The 23,145-nt window shown below is 40.2% G+C and overlaps 1 protein-coding gene across 2 annotated transcripts in view; it reads right to left on the reverse strand.

The window, feature by feature from the left end:
* epha8 (eph receptor A8) overlaps nucleotides 1-23,145 on the reverse strand; it is a 119,240-nt gene that overhangs the window by 42,576 nt on the left and 53,519 nt on the right. For both annotated transcript variants that reach the window (XM_038697778.1, XM_038697777.1), the window contains exons 5-6: nucleotides 22,524-22,673; nucleotides 17,746-18,061 (exon numbers count right to left, since the gene is read on the reverse strand). In XM_038697778.1, coding sequence (XP_038553706.1) covers nucleotides 17,746-18,061; nucleotides 22,524-22,673 — 466 coding nt within the window. The remainder of the gene's footprint in view (nucleotides 1-17,745; nucleotides 18,062-22,523; nucleotides 22,674-23,145) is intronic.

The following is a 23,145-nucleotide window of genomic DNA, read 5'->3' on the forward strand; positions in this document are numbered from 1 at the left end:
AGACGGTGCACCAGTTCAGAGCCATAGTTCTGTGGAGTCTGTGATTCCCCTGGAGCAGAGAGATTCACATTAGCTGGAACACGAGGTTCTCTGCCATGACCAAGAAAATAAGGTGAGTATCCAGTGCTAGAATGTGAAGTAGAGTTAAATGAGAGAACCACTGCTGGCAAATAGTGGTCCCATTCACCACCATAATCGTGAATAAGTTCAGCCAGCTGTCCTTTTAGAGTCCTGTTAAATCTTTCCACCATCCCATTTTCACAGGGGTGCTATGGTGACGTTCTTTTCTTTTGGATTTTCAGTCTCTGACATATTGTTTGAATGATTTCAGATTCATATTGTCGTCCCTGATCTGAACAGTTTCTCTGGAACTCCATGTTCAGGAATGTATCTCTCACAAAGTAGTTCTGCTACTGTAGTTGCTTTCTGATCTGCCATAGGAAAAGCATTAACATACTTTGTAAAATGATCTTGCACTACAAGCACATACTTATGTCCCTGAGAAGTTACTGGGAGCTCAGTAATATGAGTGCACACAAACTGGAATGGTCTTTCTGCTTGTATGGATTGTAGTGGAGCTCTGTGTTGTGGTACAGGTTTCCTGTAAGCTTCACATGTATGACACATATCACAAAAGTTATCAACGTCAGACCTCATGCTTGGCCAATAGCACATAGTTAGGGCTTTGTTGAATGTGTGATCAGCGCTGTAATGACCAGAGCAGGGCGAGCCATGGAGAGTGTGCATAGTCTCTGTGATTAAAGAGGTGGCTGTCCTGGTGCAATATGAGCTTTTCGACAAAGCAAGTCATCGCATAGTACAAGTTTTGGAAATTCCCAGCAGAGCTTCCTTAGAATTTTCCCTTTTACCTGTCTGAGGTAGGGTCGCTTGTGTTGTTGCACCCATTTGTACACGTCAGAAAGAATCGGGTCGCAAAGTTGTTTAGCCAAAATGTCATTTCCTCGACTAGAAAGTGTGTGTGCAAGAGCTCTGTACCTGTGGCTGCCTGAACAACTGCAATGTCTTTTTCTGAATAGCAAATCCAAGCTGTTGTGCTGTCGACCGAAGAAGGCTGTACAGGTAGATTGTGCATCTGAGAAACTGCAGGAGGAGTGTCCAGTTTTACAGGAGAGGACTGGTTTTCCTGGGAGGGAGGTACTGTTTCCTCCGAGACCACTGAGTCCTGTTGTGAGGAGGGAATCCGTGACATAGCATCTGCATTAGTGTGTTTCCATCCATCCTTGTGTTTTATTGTCCAGTCATACAGATCCAACTCCAAAGCCCAACGACCGCGTCGTCCTGTGGGGTCATGTGTGACATCCAGTTTCCTTAGACTGAGTAACGGATGGTGATCAGTGATGATTGTAAATGGATTACAGCTCAAGTAGTGTCTGAAGTGTCTGACTGGCCCAGAGTTCTTTGTCATATGTGGACCACTTCTTTTCTGTGTGGGTCAGAACATGACTTGCATATGCTATAACCCACTCATTCCCATTTGAACCTGTGAGAGCACTGTGCCAACTGCATAGTTAGATGCATCTGTACTGAGAATGAATGGCTGATGGAAATTTGGAAAAGCCATTATTGGAGGAGAGGTAAGTGCATCTTTTAATGTCTGAAATGCAGTTGAGCACTCCTCGGTCCATTCAAATGGCACGTGCTTTTGTGTGAGTCTGTGAAGAGGATGAGCAATGAATGCATACTTGTGCACAAAACGTCTGTATTATGAGCACAATCCCAAAAATGCTCTTACCTCAATTGGTGATCGTGGGACAGGCCACTGACCTACACGGTGGCTGTTGACAGGGTCCAGGGTAAGTCCATCCCGTGAAACAATGTGTCCCATATACTTGACTGCAGGCTTACAAAAGTCACATTTCTGTGGATTCAGCTTTAAACTGTCTAAATGGTGTGAGAATGTCAGTCAGGTTTTTAAGATGATCATCAAAGTTTTCTTTAGCAGCAGTATAGTCCGATTTTGTTGCATCAGATAAGCTATCCCAATAACTGAAAGCAGCACCGACCTAGGCATGTGGGCAGCAGTTTAGCCAAATTGTCTTCATCATAATCGGGAATAGCCTCTACATACACTTCAAAAGGTCTGCACCACTTTGAAAAGTCTTCTTTTCCGTCTCCTATGAAAACCTCCCTTACAATACTGTGGCACATTAGAGCCAGAAAAGGGCAGTTTATTCCAAAAGTTATTTTGAGTGGCCATGGTTACTTCCAGAAAGCACGTATTATTTATTTATTTTTTAACTGGGGAGGCACAACTCTTAAAACCGCCTTTTTTTTAAAGTTCAGAAAGGGGTTATGACAATTAACAGTCCTAGGTTGATGTGCTAGGCAAGTCCGTCTTGAGGTTGCAGTATCCAGAGTAGGATGTGAACAACCTTTCTAAACAGGTGTCCCGCGTAAACAAGTTCACAAGCAGGCCTCCAACATGATGTAGCCTGACCATTCACGGAGAGCAGGAAAAAAAAAAAATAATTGTCCACTTTGCCAGTCTCAGTTACTCACATATGTTGTCCTTTATGTTGTCTTGGTGATTAAATGTCGTTTTTTTCCCACCAGTATCCGACTGAGTCACTAGTTCAGCTAAATCTAGCTTGTAGCAGGAGCAGTCCACAATGAGGAGAGAAAAAAAACGTGTTGTCGTAGCACATGCAGCTAGCTTATTCATCCCCGGCAATACTCCAAACTCCGCAAAAGTTGCAGACCACACATCCGCTAGACGTGGGTAAAATAAGAGCATGGGGACAACTTCTTCAGGATAACTGCGTTCACTTGTTTAATGCTCCAACAGCAGCCCACGACCGCGGAACATTCACAATAACCGTCACAGATCGCTTCCTCCTCATATCACTGCGCCAACCTTGACCGGTAATAACTTTAATTTACAGGCAATGTGGACCATGTAATGTAGTTCCTATTAAAGCTTAGAAACAGAATACAATGGATATAGTTAACATTAATTAAATCATGCAACTTATTTCAGTAAATGGAGTAATCTATAAAATAAATCTTAACAAAAATAAATCTCATCTTACAGTAGTGTAGATGTAGCCTTAGTCTGAAGTGTGGTCGTATTTTAAGAGTGATGAGGGGAAACCTGATTGGAGAATATCACTGTGAAAGAGGGAAACACTTTGTATCTTATGAGTCATCTTCATGTCCACCACCCACTTCTACTAGCAAATGCAGGGTGATTTAACTTTTGGCTCAATGCATGATGTGACATGATGAGAATGAAGGAACATGTCACTGTTTGTCTGTCTGACTTGCTAACAGCTTGTAAACCCAAACTGTCAGTGTTACCTGCTCTTGTAAAAACACTACACATTGTTGCTGCTGTATGCGTCGTGTGTCTGTAGACTCTATTTGCCCAAGTTACGTAGTTTAGTTTATTTAAATCTGACAGTGATTAAATTTGTTGTAAAAGTGTTCCAACAGGAGAAACGCTGCAGACTCCCACAAGTCTCCTCTGTGTTTATGTCAGCTGTTGGCTCATGCAGTCACTATCACTGTCTTCTTAAAACTCATTTTGTATTTAGGTAAACTGCACATGGGCTCATACTTTAAAACTTTAAAACATCTAATGTTAAAGTTAATATGGTTTTGATATGTTTACATAGCATTGGGTGTTATTATTTTCATGTTTATGGAAACATAGAGTGCTGCTATGTTTTCAGTATAGAACTTGGTGAAAGTTTCAGTGAAAGTTTCAGTAATTTTTAATAAAACAAACAATACAATAATACTGATAACCATGATAAATCTGGTCACTATAATCTTGATATGAAATGTACATACTGTTTCATCTCTAATCTTGTGGCATTCTAAGAGCATCAGGACAAGGCCATTGTCAGAATGGTATTAACAACCACAATACATGTTGAACTGTATTGTTATTGTTCTCTTGGTGGTGGTGGCGTATAGATAAGCTGCTTGCCTTTGGTGTGGGAGACCTGGGTTTGATTCCCACTGTGACCCATCCACCATTGTGTCCCTGAGCAAGACACTTAACCCCTAGTTGCTCCAGAGGCGTGCGACCTCTGACATGTACAGCAATTGTAAGTCACTTTGGATAAAAGCATCAGCTAAATGAATTAATGTCTTAAATACAAATTAAGCAACATTATTTACATTTTACAGAAGCCATTTAATATCATAATGGATCCAAGATGCAATATAATTGTATAATTGTATTGTATATTCTCTGTTTTACAGGATACAATATATTTACATATTTAAACTCATCTGATAGAGAGAATTAGGAAAGCTGTTTCAATGGCTGTAACAATAAGGCTAGATAGAAAAAAGGTTAAAGATAATCATAGGATTCGTTTCACAAAGTATGCCAGCAGAGAAATATTTATTAGACTATAAAGTGGAAACTAGACAAAGACTGTGATATAACATAAAGCCACAGCTGACTAAAGCTGAGAAAAAATAGCTCATTTTAAAATGTCCAAGTGAACAAAACATTTGTTCATCCCACTGGGTACCTGGGTTTCCTCTGGTAATATGACCACAGCACATTTTTAAAGTCATCTGTCACATTATTAGCTGACCTTCTTGGGAGGTTCTGTGTGAACAGAGAGAAAAACGTTTCCCCTCTTAAATTCCAACTGAAATCCCAAAAGTTATGTTTTCGTAGTCAAAGATTGTTTTAAGTGTTGATTAATAATGTTATTACTGAAACTTTTAGTCTCTGAGTGGGCAGGCCTGTGTAGGTGTTTCACTGACAGCTGAGCAGGCAGGATCACAGAGGTATAAAGTAAATAAGTGTCTGCTGGTAACTGTTTCTTACAAGGACAAACATTTAGCATAAACTGAACGACGTTGAGGTTTGCAGGGAGTTTTTTTAACTAATCGTGCAGCTTACCAGCTAATTAGCTAACCAGCCTGTAAAATATAGTAGCAACTAACCTGTGAACATAGTGGAGCATTTAGCAGCTAAAGAGCCAGATATTTCACTCAGGCTGGTGGAAACCAAACACAGAACAGAGAGTTAATATTAGACTTACATTCATCAGGTGGACTGACACGTGACTCCAAATGAAGAATAATGTTCTTTAGTACAGTTCATGCCAATCATTGTCTTTGTATTTCATTGATGCGGACATCCGTAAGTATTGATATGCTGGACATGGTAAAGATACTATCAATTGATTCCTCTCTAGCTGTCTGAAGAACATTGAAACTTAATAATAACAAATAACAAGTATTGCGTCAATGTCTTCAGTACATATACGTTCTTGCCTCTCTGTTGGCCTGCCTGTTGGCCTGCCTGTTGGCCTGCCTGTTGGCCTGCCTGCTGGCCTGCCTGCTGGCCTGCCTGCTGGGTTCAAATCAATTCCATCAATGAAGCCATCACAAAGGGAACATCACCGTAGTGTTTTCCTGTGAAAAGGCCTGGTAATTACAAATCAAACGAGACAAATACATCCCGGTTAATGAGCGTTAAACGGATGTTAATTATCCGATTGAATGGCTGTCACCATTAAACAGTGTCTGATGGGGGAGTGGGAGGAGGAGGGGATGGAGGGGAAGGGTGGCTCAGAAAAGACAGGCCTTCTGAAAGGCATATTAGCAGCAGATTGAGAAGATCAGACACTGTGAAGCGTGTGTGTTGGAAATGGAAGCGAGAGGGGAAAGGCGTGGGGAGAGGCAGCGGGGGAGGGAGGCTAAACTTTTCTCTTTTTCCGACATTAGCAAATGCTGCGATGCATCAGAGGGGAAATTAATCAACTGTTTCTGATTATTTATATATTTGAAAAGGACAAAGTGTGCTAGGAGAGAGTTGCACAGAGGCAGGAGTCACGCTGCGCTAATATGGTCACAGCCGGTCTGCCAGGCAGCTCCAGTCATAACATATCCGTCTCTGAAAGATCAAAAAAAAAAAGTTCTCACACTTAACATTCAAAACAAGGTACACGTCTTCTCTGATTCATCAAGCGGCTCACATAACGAGGCAGGAGTCTACATTTGGATTAGGAAGCACACACAGAACAACTTTCTCATGTTTGGAATGACTGTCTGCGTGTGTTTGAGCAGAGGTTTGGTCAAATAATAATTCCACAGTGGAATGAAGCAAGCAGATCACCAAGGCAAACAGATGGAGGGTGTACACACAGTGTTGAGCAGGTTTAGACAAAAACTCTCAGTGGAACTAGTTCAGCAGCACTGTGAACAGTGTGACTAACCTACCTGTAACTGTAACCAGCGTTTTCCCTGCTTCAGGTCTTTTTTCTTTGTTGAGATCAAAAGGATAAATGAGATCCATTTTCTTGCTTTGGCACAGGACTGCTCCATCACTGTCAGCGAGATAATATCTCACCAGATACAGTGACTAACTGTTTTCCATGTCACATAAAACAAACAGAGCTCAATGAAGAAGGCTAATCTGCAATCTAATGTTATGTTTTTATTTAGCATATTCCTTCAAATAAAAGGGCTGCAGAGAGAGTAGGGCAGTCAGAGAGTAGGGGATTTGGGTATTAAGAAATAAGAAGAATATAAAATATCGCAAGAATACACAGACAGTGGGTACAGCAGGTTACTCCATCCCAGGATGCACTGGAAGCTTTCACACTGTATTGCAAAAACAAACAAAGTGAAGCAAAGAGATAAACGAGACTTATTAGTTGGCTCGGAAATGAGAGCCAATTAAACGTTCAACTGACATTTTAACAGACTGCATTAGAGCATACCCTGGTTTTCAATAAGAAACAATAAATGACACTTTTGTTTATCCAAGGAATCAACTGATGAATGCAATCTCCCTACCAACAATGTCACAGCCAGTCCCCCTCCTTTAAATGTCAACATCGTTACAATTCATGACACACACATACATTCAACCATCCACATCCATACAAACTCGGCTCCCTTCAGTGGAGGCCTGGAAGAGGGAGAAGTAAATGACAGCGCCCTGTGTGCACATCAGTTTAACTCAACAAGAAGTCAGGGCAGAAAATCATTTGAAGAAGTCCCGCAGTCCCTTCAGACGGGGGCTGCCAGCTTCTCAGTGATCTGCTATCATGTTGCCTGTCTCTTTACTGTCAGCACTAATAGCTCTTAGACACTGGGCTGGGACATGGGTGGCTACTGCAGGCTAAGGGTGGCACACACTCAATCAATAATTGACCCAGCAGCTCTCGGCCTTTTGTGTGTGTTTTCATTCCTGAATTAAGCATTCATATGGACTGCACATAAGAGGATTTGTTTGTGAGAGTGTTTCTTTGTGTAGCTGGCAACATGGGTATGCAAGTGTGAGTATGTGTGTGTGTGTGTGTGTGTCAGCAAAGTTGCATTGTGTACTGATGTGTAGCCCTTTGCACCTGCTGTGGAGATAGGGCTTCGGCCAATCACAGCAAAGATTGGAGGGAAGTTTGAGTGACACGACAGTGCTGTGTCTGGCTGAGATATGATTCATTCCGTTATCGCCTGCTCACTCACTCTCTCTCTCTCTCTCACACACACACACACACACACACACAGTTACGATGGATTAACTGCATTAAAATGTTTAATAATACCATCTCTTCTCATCCACTGGTTCTTTTCCTCTCTTTCCTTCCTCCTCTTCCCTTCTTCTCTCCTCTTCCTAAACCCTTTCCTCCTTTGCTCACTTCTCCAATTTCCTCTCATCTCACCAACTTTCATCCCTTTCTCCTCTTCTCTACTCTCCTTCCCCCTCTTCTATTCTACACTCCACACTGACCAATCAAAATCCTCGGTCATCCACCAACGAGGACCAACCAGACACACAAAAAGACTAATTAGTCTTGGCACGGCAACAACAAATCCCTCAGCGCTGACGCTCACACACTCCAACAAACAGATGTACACAGCTTACACGTTTAATGAGACCCACACATTTGGTCACACACACACACACACACATTAGCGCATTACAGTAACACACACATTCCCAGTGCCTCGTTTCCCAAAGCACAGCATGCGGCCGCAGCAGCTGTGACTGCTGTTGTTTTGTGCTTTTGTAAAGCTTAGTAAAGTTTAGTCACATTATGGCTGCATTATAACTGTATTATGTGTGTTTGTGTGTGTTCAGTATGAGCATGATGGGAGTGTATGAGCTTGTAAGGAAACCATTCCAGTCTTATTATGAAGCTGAATATCCTAATTTTGCTTATAGAGACGTTTCAATTAGCCGCTTGTCGTGCCCTGCCACTCACTGTGCTGTATTTGTCTGTATTTGTTTGTATTTGGATCGATCCAGTTTATTATAGCTTGTGTTTTATTTTCCTAGTTCTGGCCATCACTTCTAGCGCTTTTGAAAACATTATTTTCAAATAATTGTTGAGCTCTGGCAACACACCAACGTCCTTTCAACAAAGTTTGACATTTATTACTTTTTTAAATCAGTATTCTCAAGGTAATTACAGCAGAAAGGGCCTACAGAGTTGTAAAAAAGTTATTTCGTTTTTTTTTGGCTAATCACATTGTTTCTTGGCTAACAAATGTTCAGTGGTCCAGGTGGTTTGGAAGCACTGACCCCAATCACTTTGAAAGTAAAACTGAAAGCAAAGATGAAAGTTATGTTTTATTTTCCAAATACGTTTTTTACAAAGCTCAGAAAAACATTTTTAAACCTGATCATCAGACTTCTTATGTTTATTTCCCTACCAAATTCTCTTTTGTGATGTAGGGGCATTCCCAGATCTCAGTGATTACTTTTCTGAATCCACTGTTATAACAAACAATAGCCAACTGAAATAGTAACCAAAACTACAAAAAAAGTTGTATTTAAACACAATATTCCTCTAAGAGAAAAAATGTTAACCTTCCTCAGAGTTCAAATGGTGTTGATACAAATCTCTGGTGAGATGGTATTAGAGGATCCAAATTTGAGAGCATGTGAGTTTGTGTCAATCAGTATAAAGCCAAGTATGTGTGTGTGTGTGTGTGTGTGTGTGTGTGTGTGTGTGTGTTTGGGTGCTTCAGTGTCATTTGCCTCCAAACAGTAACAATGTTGTTGATCAGCAGTTGTTTACAAACCGCCAGGAGGATGGAACTAATTTGATCACTTCGTATTCCCCCGTCTCTCCCTCTCTGGAGACCGTTTCAATTTAAGCTCCTTCTACGTTCTCGATAGCAGGCCGCCACAAGTTGATTCTGACAGCAATTATGAATATCGTGTTCCACTCAAGTGGTCGTGAGCCGAAGCATAATGAAGTTCTCACCAAATCATCTGTTCTCCAAATCACTTAACTGCATCTTCATTATGAACTTTGCAGCCTGGAGGAAATCATGGTGGGACTTGGCAGAAAGACGTAGCGGCTACGTGAGAAATAACTCGATTTATAGGCTTAATTTCACCTTAAACTCTGTAGCTAAAATCTCATGACTTACACTTTCATGATGCTTTGCATTGTTTAATTGTAATGTCTTTTACATTGAAATCCATATTGATTCATAGTATACATTTTCTACTTTGACTGTGATTTGCTCATTTTAGTGCTATCACATGACATGGCATTTAACCAGTTGTAGTAGATTGGAAATGCTACATGTTTAGTTTTATGTAAACAAACACCCCCCCATTCTTTTGTTAGAATTGATCTATCCTAATACACGAAGTCATAACATAAAGGTAATGCACTTACTCAGCAGGAGATGGTGCTCTGGTACTGCTGTGGATCAAGCAGCTGTAAGCCCCGCTCATACGCAGCTCAGAAATAAACAAGCTCTGGCTTGAGCAAGACGCTAACTTTGGTCATCTCTCTATTAATCCACAGGTACAGTAAAGCTTGTTTTTCTATGTTTAGCTTGGATAAGTATTTAATGTGAATGCAGTATAAAATGTTCAGAAGTGTTCTAAGATGATTTCAAGATGTGTGTAAAGTGATTCGTTTAGCTAACTGCTCCGACAAGTGTCGTCAGTTTTTTCCCCGTGAACTTCAGTCTCTCACGTTGTTTTGTAAGTGTGAGTAACTAACATTAACATTCTGTAACAGACGAAAATGTGTTCTAGACGTTGTTAAGAGTTTTAGCCAGCCGGTAGTGAGTAGATGGTCAGGGGAAAGATGCCATATTCAAGCTAGTTCACCTCGCTGGTCACACACTAGTGTGTCGTGGTACCGCCATATTGTTACGCGCTGCAGTAAAGTGCAAGTGTAGGAGAGAGTGTGATGTTGAAAGACAAATGTGTAGAAAAATGTATGTGTATTTTATGCTAGTGTTGCAATTAATGTTAGCAGAAATGTAATGTATTAATATGTACGTGACGATATCAGAGTATAGTGAATGTGTGTTTTGAGTTCTATTATTTATATCATTCTTTTGAGTTATTTTGATTATGTGGAATATCTGTTCAATTATTTTGATTTATCTCTCTATTAACCCACAGTGGCTACACATTGCTCCCTAGACTGTGTAACCTTTGCTGCCGGTCCAGATTACCCCTAGGTCTGGCGCCGGTATGACAGTCATGATGGAACAGCTTCCGAAATACATATTTCAACTGCTTTCATCCCATACACTCATATGCACTCATATACACTCATATACGCCCCAACTGACAGTTCAGCTGGTGCTTAGTGCTTATTGATTGAATTACATTTTCATGTTCTTCATGGCTTAGACACTGACTGACAGTTCACCTGTTTTCAGCTCTGACTCTCCAACGGTTACTTTATACTTCCAGTGTTACTGTGCAGTATACAGACTGACATCTCACCTGCCTACACTTTAACTTTCTGCGCTTCAACCTCAGCTGACAGTCCAGCTGCTTTAAGTGCTACAACTTGAACACATCGAACATCAGACATTTTCAGACATGTTAGCCTGTTTACGATGTTTGCACGTGCAAATTTTAGCATGAGTAAGCATGCAAAGGTTTTCCTCTGAAAAGTTTTCCTTTTCTAGTCTATTTTTTTTAATTGTAAAATGTCTGAAAAAATAAATACTGTGATAAATATCACAATTTCCCAGAGGCCAGGGGATGTCTACAAGTTCCTTCTTCTGTCTGAACAACAGTCCAATCATATAAAACAGAGAAAAGCAGAAAATACAAGTGAATGTTTGGTGTTTTGCTTGACAAATTACTACAACTTATTGTCTATTGGAATAGCTGCACATTTATTTACTGTAACCTGACTAATTGATTATTCTTTCAGCAGTAGTGAGAAGGATATGGATATATTAGCTATTTCAATATTCACATCAAAATTTACAAACAGCCCAACAGAGTAATTAAATGCAGTAAAAAATCATTCAACATTTCCAGAACACATTTATCAGTTTTCAAGACAACATTATAATATATTTAATAAAAGTAACAATATTGGTCTTCTTTAAACATGCAGTGTGTATGTGTGCGATGAAATAAATATATAATAACAGTATTATTAAATCTTCCTTGTCACCTGCTGTCTTCCTCTGATATTTTTTACGGTGCCACACTGACAGATAGCAATCACATTACTGCAGGTGGCGGAGTGTCACACCCTTTTCTTCTGAAACCACACTTCTCTCATTTGACTTTGTTTCTTTATCTCGCTCTGTTTTGTATTTTTATTCTTTCATTCCACCTTTTTTTTCTCCTCCTAACCTCTCCTTTATGCATGCTGCTTTTCTTTCTCTCATCAACCTTTTCCTTCACTCTTTAAGCCTACCTCCTCCTCTCTCTGACGGACAGGGAGAAGAGTTTGCTTATAGGACAGTCAAATCACTTAACTGAAAGGCTCTGAACAATCCCACAATCCCTCAGTGACTTGAGGAACCAATCATGTTGTCTGCTTCAGAGGGGGAAGTGAGGAATTGTAAGACCTGCCAGGATCTCTCACACACACACACACAGTTTGATAACACACATCATTTCGAGGCTAAAGCGGAATGACTTGAGCTTCCATCTTGGATCATTAATGTAAATGTTTTAAATATGGATCTCAAATGTTTCTAGGGAAATTCTAATTTAAATTTCCAAATCAATTGTTACAGTTTTTTATTTTACACATGTAAAATGTGGAGTTTTTCCTGTTACTATGTAACAATGGAACATAAGAGCTTACTGCATTGCACACCACATTTGATAATTCTATATGATTTTACCATCCTTTGCCATTTACATATATATATGTATACACACACACACACACACACACGCACACACACACACACACACATATATATATGTGTGTGTGTATATGTATGTATATATGTATATATATAATGTCCAAAAATACCAGAACCCTGGATAAAAAAAGACTATGCCTAAAATACTTTTCAGATTCAAATGTTATCAGACATTAGAAATTTATTTTGTACAGTTGACTGTGACTGAATTTCCTAAATCTCATTATTTGCTTCCGTCATGATTTTATCTCTACAAGATCAAACAAACCGAGGGCCATAATTATCTGTGACAATAAACATATGGAACTGCCAAATAGGCTATCATAAGCACTAATAAATAAATTAAAATTACTTTTATATCCAAATGCAGAGAATAACATGTTAGCTCCCCATTGTTATGCAAGATCAATACCTTCATTCTTTTTTAAAATTCTGTAAAAATGTGCAACTTTCTCAACAAATGAAAGCCATTTTAGTGTGGACATGGACCATAATGAATACATCTGTGCTTTAATGCAGTGTGTTATAGTAAAGGTAAATTCTGGGGCTCATCCAGCTCATAGTTATCCAAGGAGGGTTAAATCAAGGGAGTGATGTGTTAGTTTAAAAAGAAAATGTATTTATTTATTAATATTAGTTCACTAATATAATTTGATTTGACTTTTAATTTCAAAGCAAATTAAACATTTGCCCCTATGTCTGTACTTGCTAATAAAATATCATTTTAACATGAGAACCTGTGGTTAATTTTTATTATTGTGGCTTAAAGGTTCACTGTGTAATATTTCTGAGGATCTATTGACATGCAATATAAGATCCATAACTATGTTTTCAGTGGTGTGTAAAGACCTTACATAATGAACCGTTATGTTTTTATTACCTTAGAATGAGCCGTTTCTATCTACATAACCACGGGCACCCCCTCCTATGGAGGTCGCTGTATTTTGTCTCATGTTTCTACCATAGCCCACAACGGACAACAGCGCCACAGAGTGCGTTTCGTCATCAGGGCGTTCTTCTTCTTCTTGTATAATTCCGGTAATGTAGACGCCTGTCACTACACTGAATACGAAAGAAGAAGAAGAGGGAATAATAATAATAATATTAATATACAGTCTCTGAGTAGTCTTCTGGTTTATTAGAGGAAGAGGAAGAGAAGTAACATTTGGTAAATTGAAGGAGCACACGTGTTATTTAGCACGAGAGCCGACAGCCTGTATGTCTTTATACCATGAAGCCAGACAGTCGGGACAGATACAAACAGCTGATGGCAGAAATCAAGGATGTTGTGGATTTTCCCAGATGGAAGACCATAATGTGGGACAGATGTTTTAAAAGCGGTGACAGGTAAATAAGTTTGTCAGACTTTAGCGATGCAGAAGAAAGCTGTTGTTTGACGCTTTAGCTATTAGCTGGCCATGATCACGAGAGACTTGACATGTTTCCCCTGTCAGTGGTGTGAAATATGGATTAATTTCATGATGCCTACTTATTCTCCAGCCTGTGGTTTGGCTTTGCCGGTTATGTTAGCGAGACAATCAGCTGATCAGTAACGTTAATTGGCAATAAAACCATAACGTTAGCTTAGAGCATGGAAGCATCAGCCGGCTAAACTTTTATAGCACTGGTAGGAAAAAATGTAACGTTAGTTGGATTGGTTTATTCTCCAGCGCTGCTTTTGCTTGCGGTGTAAACTTCATGTAGTGACTCTCTCTCTCTCTCTCTCTCTCCAGCACTCTGTTTTGGCTTTGTTACATTCATGAGACAATCAGCTGATCACTAATTGGCAATAAAACCGCATCGAAGCTCAGATCAGCCAGCTAAACTTCACATTTTAGTGCCCTGGTGGAAAACATGTATTTCTTTTTACTGCTGATGGTGATATATAACAAGACCGTGTGCCTGTCAAGTGACCGATAATGAATACTTTCTGAATTTGCATTAAAAAAACTTATTGGATATTGCTTCCCACTGTGTAATTTTTACTTTCACATGCTAAATGCCCATTAAAAACGTTTTAAAACAAGCTGAAATGATGGCTGTCAGTACTACTTTGTATTTCTGTTGTATTTAAAAAAACATTTTGGTAATATTTGCATTTGAGCCTCGATCCTCACCTGACTATGCCTTTGTAAACTTCATGTATTATGTGGTTTATAATGGACTGTGGTGCAGAAACAGTGAGGCTTACATTGTCCTGTCATCTGTCAGTGGTCATACTTGATGCACTAGATGTGATAGTGTTTGAGAATTTCTCCATTTACTTTGGTATGTTAGTCCAGATGAGCCAGCCCTCCCAAGATGTCAAATAATGTATTACAGGAGTATGACACATCATGTAGCACTTCATTTCTTCATGTGGCTGTTGTTTATTAATTAACAAGTAACTATAATATTCAGAAAAACATGGTTTTACATAATTTCTTAACATATTTATTATTTATTTCTCAACCTTAATTTTGATTGTTGCTTATTTAGTCATATGTATTTTATGTTGCAGAGAAAGTATTAAAACCGAGATTCCAGGGGTTTCAAATTCTAATACACAAAATACCTATAATATTTCTATTTGATGGAAAGTACAGAATAAAAATCATTAGGTTTGAATAGTAGTAATTATACTGCTGTGATGTCATATACCTTCAATAACGATGTGACACAGAATTTATATGGTGGAGAGGTACTTCAGGGGGAAACCAGTATGTTAAGGGGTTAATGTAATTATTATAGATGTAATAGTTAGATGCCAGAAGTAAGTGTGTGAATGTCTGCTCTAGTAGCTGGATGTTGTTTCCAACCATAAATCAAATGAAAGAATCACGTGCAGCTCCCAGAGTAGGAGGACAGGCTGTGGTCCATTGACCGAGCAAAGGAGTGAGCTAACCCACATGTGTGAGTACGCACCAAGCCGTCTCTCCTGGGTCTGTGTGTGTGTGGGGGGGGGGGGGGGGGGGGTGTCAGGCTTGGATAGGCCGGCTGACCTGAGTAGATGTGACCAGCCTAAGTGTGTGTGTCTCATATCAGTGTGTCCTCGATCGCTCTCACTGTATGGGGCACTTTAGTCCATTCTTTACTTGCACCAGGAGGCACGCATACACACAAAGACACACACACATACACACACACACACACACACACACACACACACACACACAGATACAGTACACACTCCTGCACACATGTATGCACAAATACACGCACATACACATACACACACTGACTCAGTGTTTTGATGTAAACTCAAGTGGACGAGGGCTCCAGTCAACCACTCCACCCGTCTTTCTCCCTCTATCTTCCTCTCTTTTTTCCTTCGTCTTTCATTGCTTCCCTCCTTGTGACACTTTTAACGGCATGTCACGCAACCCTGTGCTCAAACACACACACACACACCATGCCGTGCTCTCAGCCCAACCTCTGCACCTTTGTCAGGGGAGAACCACTTAAGCACGCTCATATACACACACATATTCACGCACATTCATGTCTGATTGTCTCCCTCTCTTTTTGCACACACACATACAAGCCTTCACCACTTAAGCCGTCTTCCTTTCACCATCTCGTGCCCTCCACTCCTCTCTGTGTCTCGTCTGGTCTCGTGTGTGCGTGACTGTGGCTGGCTTTGGCAAGGGTGAATTAGCTCGGCGACCCAGTTTGGTACCAGAAGAGACAAGACGTCAGTGGAGGATATATTGAAGAGCTTTCTGCCCCCTTCCACTGCAAATCCACTTTGTGCTCTGGCTGTCGTGATGTAATGGTAAATAAAATACAGGGTAAAAACATCACCTCCAGCTGAGGATTATCATAAAACAAATTAATTCTATTTTTAGATGCGTTTATGCTTTTTCCAAGATCCTATCTTTATAACCTCAGATACCTTACATCAGTGTGTTCAAATCAGCCTTAAATGTGGATAAAATCATTTCCATTAGCACAGACCTGAGGAGATTTTTCCCTCCACTCTTTTCTTTGCTTTCTTTATGGGCTGTTTTGCATTTCTGTGCTGATGCTAATTGCCTGCAACTAATTATAGAAAGTCTGTAAGTGGCCCTCTGAACCGGACACACGCATGCACATATACTCCACTTCCTACACATTTAAAAACATTATGACAAGGAACGCTTACTCCGTGTGTGTGTGTGTGTGTGTGTGTGTGTGTGTGTGTGTGTGTGTGTGCGCGTGTGTGTTTGTTGGGAGGTGGAAGAGGGTACAGAGGAGGACGAGAGAACCAGTGTTGCGTGTCTCGTTCGGCTCGTTTAGCTGACAAACTGCTTTTAGTGTTTAATTATCCATCTCTCTGTGATTAATAGGTTTTAATTACTGTAACCCATGGCAACCTGAAATATGCACAGGTCTCTGCGTGAGGTTAGCCTATCAAAACCCCATGAAAAAATCAAAAAAGACAAAAACAAACAGAAGGTGGTTGAAAAAAAGAAAAGAGGACTGAGAGTCTTTGCATCTCAAATGTCTCACTTATTGTTCATCATCAGAAACTGCTGGCTGACACACGGCTACTTTCTCAGTATATAGGCTACCTACTTGAGAAAAGTGTTAGACCTCTGAAAACACTTTTGACCAGACCTTGAACTCCTTCACTTCATTTATTTTTTTTACATGATCCACAGCCGGAGCTTCAAACAGACTTTTTGATTCACTAGGAAGGTTAGAACCTTTCCAAATGCTGGTGTTGCTTCGAAGGCTTTTTACATTCTACAGACATTTCTGCTGAAGCTCTGAGCTCAGAGGAGACTTTTAGTTAAATTTAGTTAGTTTTAGATAAAGACTTTTAGTTAAATAATTGGGCAATTCTGATGCTTAAGTGAGATTTTTTTTTCCTAAATAGAAAAGAGGTTGTTAGACTTAATAAAAGCAACCAGTGTGTTCCAGCATCTTCAGCAGAGCAGATCTATCTTTGCTTCCATTCATACCTGTGATCCAGTTCACTTAGTCTGGACCAAAGAACAAATAATTATTGGTCTCTTTACTGCTGGACCGGTAAGTGTTCACACTGAACCAAGAGGTGTGAATTTGGTCTCAGAGGTACCTTACAATCTGGACAGTTTTAGTGATATGCCTCTCGTGTTTTGCTCGTGAAGTCCTAAACATACCAAACTGTTCATAAACGGTAAACTGCTGAACTTCACTTAACCCTGATTAACCTCCAGCTCTCTTCGGACAGTGTGCAGTTTCCCCTCATCACTCCATCCACCAACTCATCCTAATTCAGTGTTTTCCCTCAGTTTCTTTCTTTTTTTGCTGTATAGATTATTAAGGTGAGCTCCGTTTAACAAATGTATGTTTTTATTTTGCTACAGGAATTCATGCTCGGCTAGGTTTAAAATGCCCTCGCTGATATCATGTTACTGAATGATCTTGCAAGAGTACACAGATATTTTATATAGTTAGGAAATCACTTCCTTGATAGTTTAGCTTTTGAATTCACGCTAAAGTCACATGTACTATCACACAATCCCGTTATTGGTCTTCCACCACAAAGAAACCACACCAGACCTTGCTAGTCGTGGTGTGGTTCTTTGGTTTGCTTCACACCAGCCTAAACGAACTTCACTGGTTAGGTTTGAGTATCAATGGTACTATCAGTTTAATAGTTAGCCTACATGAAGGCACCATGAACCAACTTACCCACGCAGGAGTCTCTATGTTCTTCAAATCCAGCGGAGCACACACACCTCCCAATGGGCACCAGCCACTCCCCCTCAGCGCTGCAGTACATTTTGGGTGTGTCCCTCTCCTCTGCGTGATCCACACACTGACCCCTGACCTCCACTAGAGAGGACGAGTCGGCCCCCGTCACCACATCAGTGAACACCGCCAGGTTACGGCTCACGCCCACGCAGCGTTTGTAGTATACTCGCACAGAAGTGAGAGCGATGCAGGCGCCAATGTCCTGGAAAGCCAGGTAGAAGCCTCGCCTGGTCAGAGGGCCCACACCTCGCACCTGGGAGCAGAGGAGAAGGGTTTAACAGCTCACATACTTCAGGTCATCATGAGAGTGCTAACAATGTATTTTTGACAATGACAACGGAGATAAAATTTACTATAATGTATACAGTATAGAAGTCTCTTTCTTGTGGCAACAGGGCAACAAGCACAGAACAGTCTACGAGTCTATGAGAGTCTTTTTAACAACAACAACAACAACAAAAGACAGCACTAAAGGCCCTATGTGCTGCCAGATTTTATCAGGTGGAAATGTAGTTTCTTGCACTTGTTTGGTAATATCTTGACTCCAACAGACTCCATTGCAGCGGGTTGGGAGGAGTGACACAGCTCTGCGTCTCTATATGCAGTTTAAACAATGCAGTGCAATTTTGGTACTAGACAACTGCGCTTGTGCCACCTGGGAGGCAAGAACACTTTTAGGTGTCACAAGATACATCTAAAGGGTTATGAGAGAAATAACAGGAAAGACAACAAAACACAAATAAGACTTTTTCTGACATCCAAAAAGACTTCAAATTATAACAACAAATGACACTGCGCTCCTTTAACATTTTCACTCACAATGGACTAAATCGATTCAGCAGAACCAAAGATATCATCCTTTTATTCAGCGCACTCTACGTTACGCACAATGCACCCTGACAGCGCACAGTTCAGTCTTAGACTGTGTTATGCAAGTAATGGCTAAAGTAGCCTCGACCCGCTAGCCTAAAGCAGAGATGAGGCATTTCATTAGATTTCACAAAAGTCTACAACTTTTGACACATGCAGTAGCAAGTATTTCTCTATAACATTTAAACGGCATGACAGAATAAATGACAATCAACGTAAAAAAAAAAAGAAACACAGAAATCTCTCGGGTGAATCAACCAAAACTGATCATCTTTGGCAGAAAACAGCATGTATATGTACAACCAAATTATTATTATTATTTTTTGAAATACTGGATGGTTTTCCCTTTTCTAATATCTACAAATTATTTAAATCGTTTTATGGTGGAACAGTTCATGACAAGACAATGCTTCATTTTGAGGGGTTATAATCCAAAAAGAGAAGCACTGCCATACGACGTAAAGCAACTGCACGTTAATGACACTTTACTACCTTTATTGTGATCAGTGCCTGTGGTGACCTTAAAAAAATATACTTTCAGTACTGTACACGCTACACATTATACAGTACACGGGATACACGTACATATTTTTGAAACCTGTGTTTTATTGGACTTGCTAGAAACTTCTCCCACTTCTTCGTACTAAAAGTTCAAACTGTGGTTCCTGAAGAAAACAGGTGGGACAGTGTGAACACAGTTTTAATTTAATCTCTGGACTGAGGTTTGGTATTGTGCTTTGGCAGCAGCCATGCAAGTCATTAACACACAGTAACAAAACTTTTTTTAAGGTACTGGGACTTTTTAACATCAGGGTCACAAATGAGAGTAGGAACTAGTCTAGTTGTCTCTAATTGCCTTTTTAAAAACTACCTGCAGACACCACGGGCTGATAAGTCTAATATAAGGCCCTAAAAGCTTGGTAACGTAGTGACAATACTTACAGGGCTAGAACGGCTGTAGCTGGCAAGCCAACTGTTAACTCGCTAGCTGGCTAACCATACTCAATCATGATAGCTTTTTTTCACCACCTTGTGTCGTAAAGATCTTGAATTTGACTTGTGTTTTCAATGGTGCTATCACTATCTATCTTTTTCTCTTTGGTGACCCTGCCCCAGTGTCAGCCATAACCAAAAATAAATATTGTCCAAGAAAAAGACAAATCTACTCCTACTTCCTTTTAAGTGGCTAACACACCCCTCACTGTGAAACTTTGCCTAGGAAAATGTAAACAGAGGCTCCAGTCTGTAGCTGATGGTCTGGTTTGCTTATGTGGGTTATATAGAGCGGGCGGCACAGTGGTGCAGTGGTTAGCACTGTTGCCTCGCAGCAAGAAGGTTGTGGGTTCAAGGCCCTGGCCTTTCTGTGTGAAGTTTGCATTGTGCCCGCATAGGTTCTCTCCAGGTGATCCCACCATCCAAAGACATGCGAGTCAAAACTGAAAAAGTTCCCCAAAACATTTTGTGGACTTTCTTTGCCCTGTAAGCAAATCCACTAATTGCAGCAATTCCTTTGGAATGCCTTAACGCAGCAAAAAGCAAAGTACCTGCCTCCCCCATAGCTCTATTGTAATGATTAATTTTGTAATTTGTAATGAAAGCTGTGAGTCAGTTTGTGTTCACTCTGACATTATGGTCTGTCCTGTTTTTTCTTTCGAATCAGATTCCACAAGTGGCAGAAAGGAAAGAAAGTGGTTTTGTGGTGAGGTTTCTTTAATACTAGATACTGATTCTCACACTTCACAGGATGGATTTTGTATTTCTTCTACATTTGAAAGATGAGGGTATGCGGATGTACAGAAAGAATAGATCTAGTATGTTTTCATGTGTATGTGTTTTGAAAGGAGCTGAAAGACCATTGCTGCTGCTTAATTAGTAGCTTTGTTTATGAACTGATTTGATGGACTGAACACATTTTTCAAACTGACTCACCAAGCTCCTGATACATCAGCACTGTATGCTAATTAGACAGCTAATTATGAGTTTTGCTGATCTTTCAGGGCTATTATGGGGACAGTTTTTGTTGCTATTTCATGTAAATGCCAGGAATTAAACATATGTTCTGTAATCACTATCAGCAGTTGTCATTTCAGTTGCTTCAGGCATTTTCTTTCCTGCACTGTGTGCTAACATTTGTCAGCTGGGCACACACTGTATGGTTCCTGCTCTTTTGATGTCACTTTTCCTTGGGACAGTCATACATATTCATTCACAGTGATGGTGATATTAAAAAATGAAAGAATATGACTGTTACTATTATGTCCATTACCTACAGCTGTCTGTAACATAGTAAAGGTGCAGCACAGGTGATTATCTAATCTTACAGAAACTGAATTAAATGTCCAGAATTGGAACGTCCATTCACATTTTAACTGGGAGGACTATCATTTGCAGGGACTAGAGGAATTAATTTTAAAAAAAGCAAAATAAGATAAATAAAATATATAGGCTAAGGTAAGATAAGATTAATGTCCACTTTAAAGATGTGTAAAATGTTCATTAAAATCACGTTATTTTCAAATGTAGTAGGCAGGTAAAAATCAACATCTCTACTGTCAGGATTAGGCTGAGTGCAGATGCAGGTAAAGTGGAGTTGTGGACCCAAATGCAGATGCAGGCATGCAGGTTGCAGATTTTGTAATTTATTTAACTGAACAAAGTCCAAACAAAAGTAACATAGTATCAAAGAAACATAGTCTACACAAGATAATCCAATGATCCAGCAGAAATAATCCAAGTACGCAGGCAGGTCAGGTCAGGTGAGTAACAGGCAGAAAACTCAACATGCGACGAGGAGTCTATAAAGACTGAACAAAACTGAGCAGGTGCAAACAAGCAGGGAGGGAGGAACTAATCAGAACAAACAAGAAATAAGTGAAACAGAGACAGGAAACAGAACACTGCAAAATAATACAGGAAGTAAAGCACGTGACAACAAAAAGTACAACAGAACACAACAGAGAACGCATGCTTTACATGCAGCCGGGAACACATGAGGCAAGGAGTGTCAAACACTGGGAATAGCATAAACAAGGATAAACAGGAACAAATAAACAATCAAAACCCAAAACCATGACACCATCCTAACGTGCAGGTTTCTATCAGAAAAGCCGAACAAGCTTAAGACGTAACGGTTGCCGGTACAGTTATGTGATGGGTTATGCATCCATGGACGCAGACATCTGCAGCTGAAACCTGCTGTTAGGTTTTAGATTGGGCTTTCTCGAATAGAAAATCTAAAGGGTTTGAACTAATAAATCAAGCGTTGAAGACAGCAGCCACTGTGAAGCAGTATACTTGTAGTATTGCCTGAATGTTCACACTTTAGCACTACAGGCAGAACAAAAAAGGATAAGATTATGCAAAGGGTTAATTACAAAGCCACTGTGCCAACAAACCACAAACTAATTTAAGTTTTTTTGTTTCCTATAGCTAACTCAGGATTAAAGTAACAAATTCAGAGTGTACAATGAATTGTACTGTGTCTTTCATATCGTCATCTTTGTAACAATGTAAGGTATCAATAAAAGAGTAGCTCCACTATGCAGTATCAAATTTGAAGCTGTTATCAATATCAAAGTATTCCCCATGATACTGAACTGAGCCCTACTGTTTGTTTTCTTTTACAGATCTGCAGAACCGAGCACAAAACAGAAACGCTCCACAAAAGAACTCTCCAGGGCTGTGGATGTTTCCAACTTGTCTTGAACTCCTGTGGAGGAGTACGTGATTGAAATTAGAATTAACTTTACAATCCAAAGTGAGATACTGCTTCACAGAGCCTGGACAGTTGTTTACCCGTTGTATCAATCAGAATTTGTGTTGCAGTTTAGTATCATAGCTCGTACCTCAGTGTTGAGTTTGAGTCTGCGGACTCCTAGGTCCACCCCGGTGAAGCTCTCGTCAGCAGCGATGGTGTCAATCTTTATGAACTGGTTCTCCCGTATGGCCGAGCCTACCGCTCTGTCAGACTCGTAGTAGTACAGGTTGAAGGTTTCCTGTGAACAAACAAGGGTAGTGTGATTACTGTATGTGTGTATACAGTGAATCAGATTATGCTGAAGACCTTCAAGAAACTTTAGGATGCCTCCTCAGTTTGTATAAGCAAGGCAGCTCTGCACTGAACAAGACCAGGTCAGGCAACCCTGAGTCAGTCAGAGGGCTAAAATATACTCAAAAACTACAGTACATTCCCATAAAATACAGCAGTGTGTATGTGTGTGCATAAAAATCAAATCCCTCATTCTTTATCTCTGAGTAGGCCTCTCCCTGGCTCAGCTTCCCTGTCCTGTGCTGGACCGTCTGCTTTTACTGATTGTACAGCTACATATGCACGAACATCACTAATAAATATGACAATATTACAATAATCCATTCTCTAATTTTAAAAACACACTGCCCCTGCGCATCACCTCCACAGCTAATATACATAAAGACTTACAGAGATTCCTCGGTTAATTTGGCACATTT

This window comes from Micropterus salmoides, unplaced genomic scaffold (assembly GCF_014851395.1).
Source record: "Micropterus salmoides isolate LMB-PRFRI ecotype aquatic unplaced genomic scaffold, ASM1485139v1 Ms_hic_scaffold_4, whole genome shotgun sequence".
Lineage (NCBI taxonomy): Eukaryota > Metazoa > Chordata > Actinopteri > Centrarchiformes > Centrarchidae > Micropterus > Micropterus salmoides.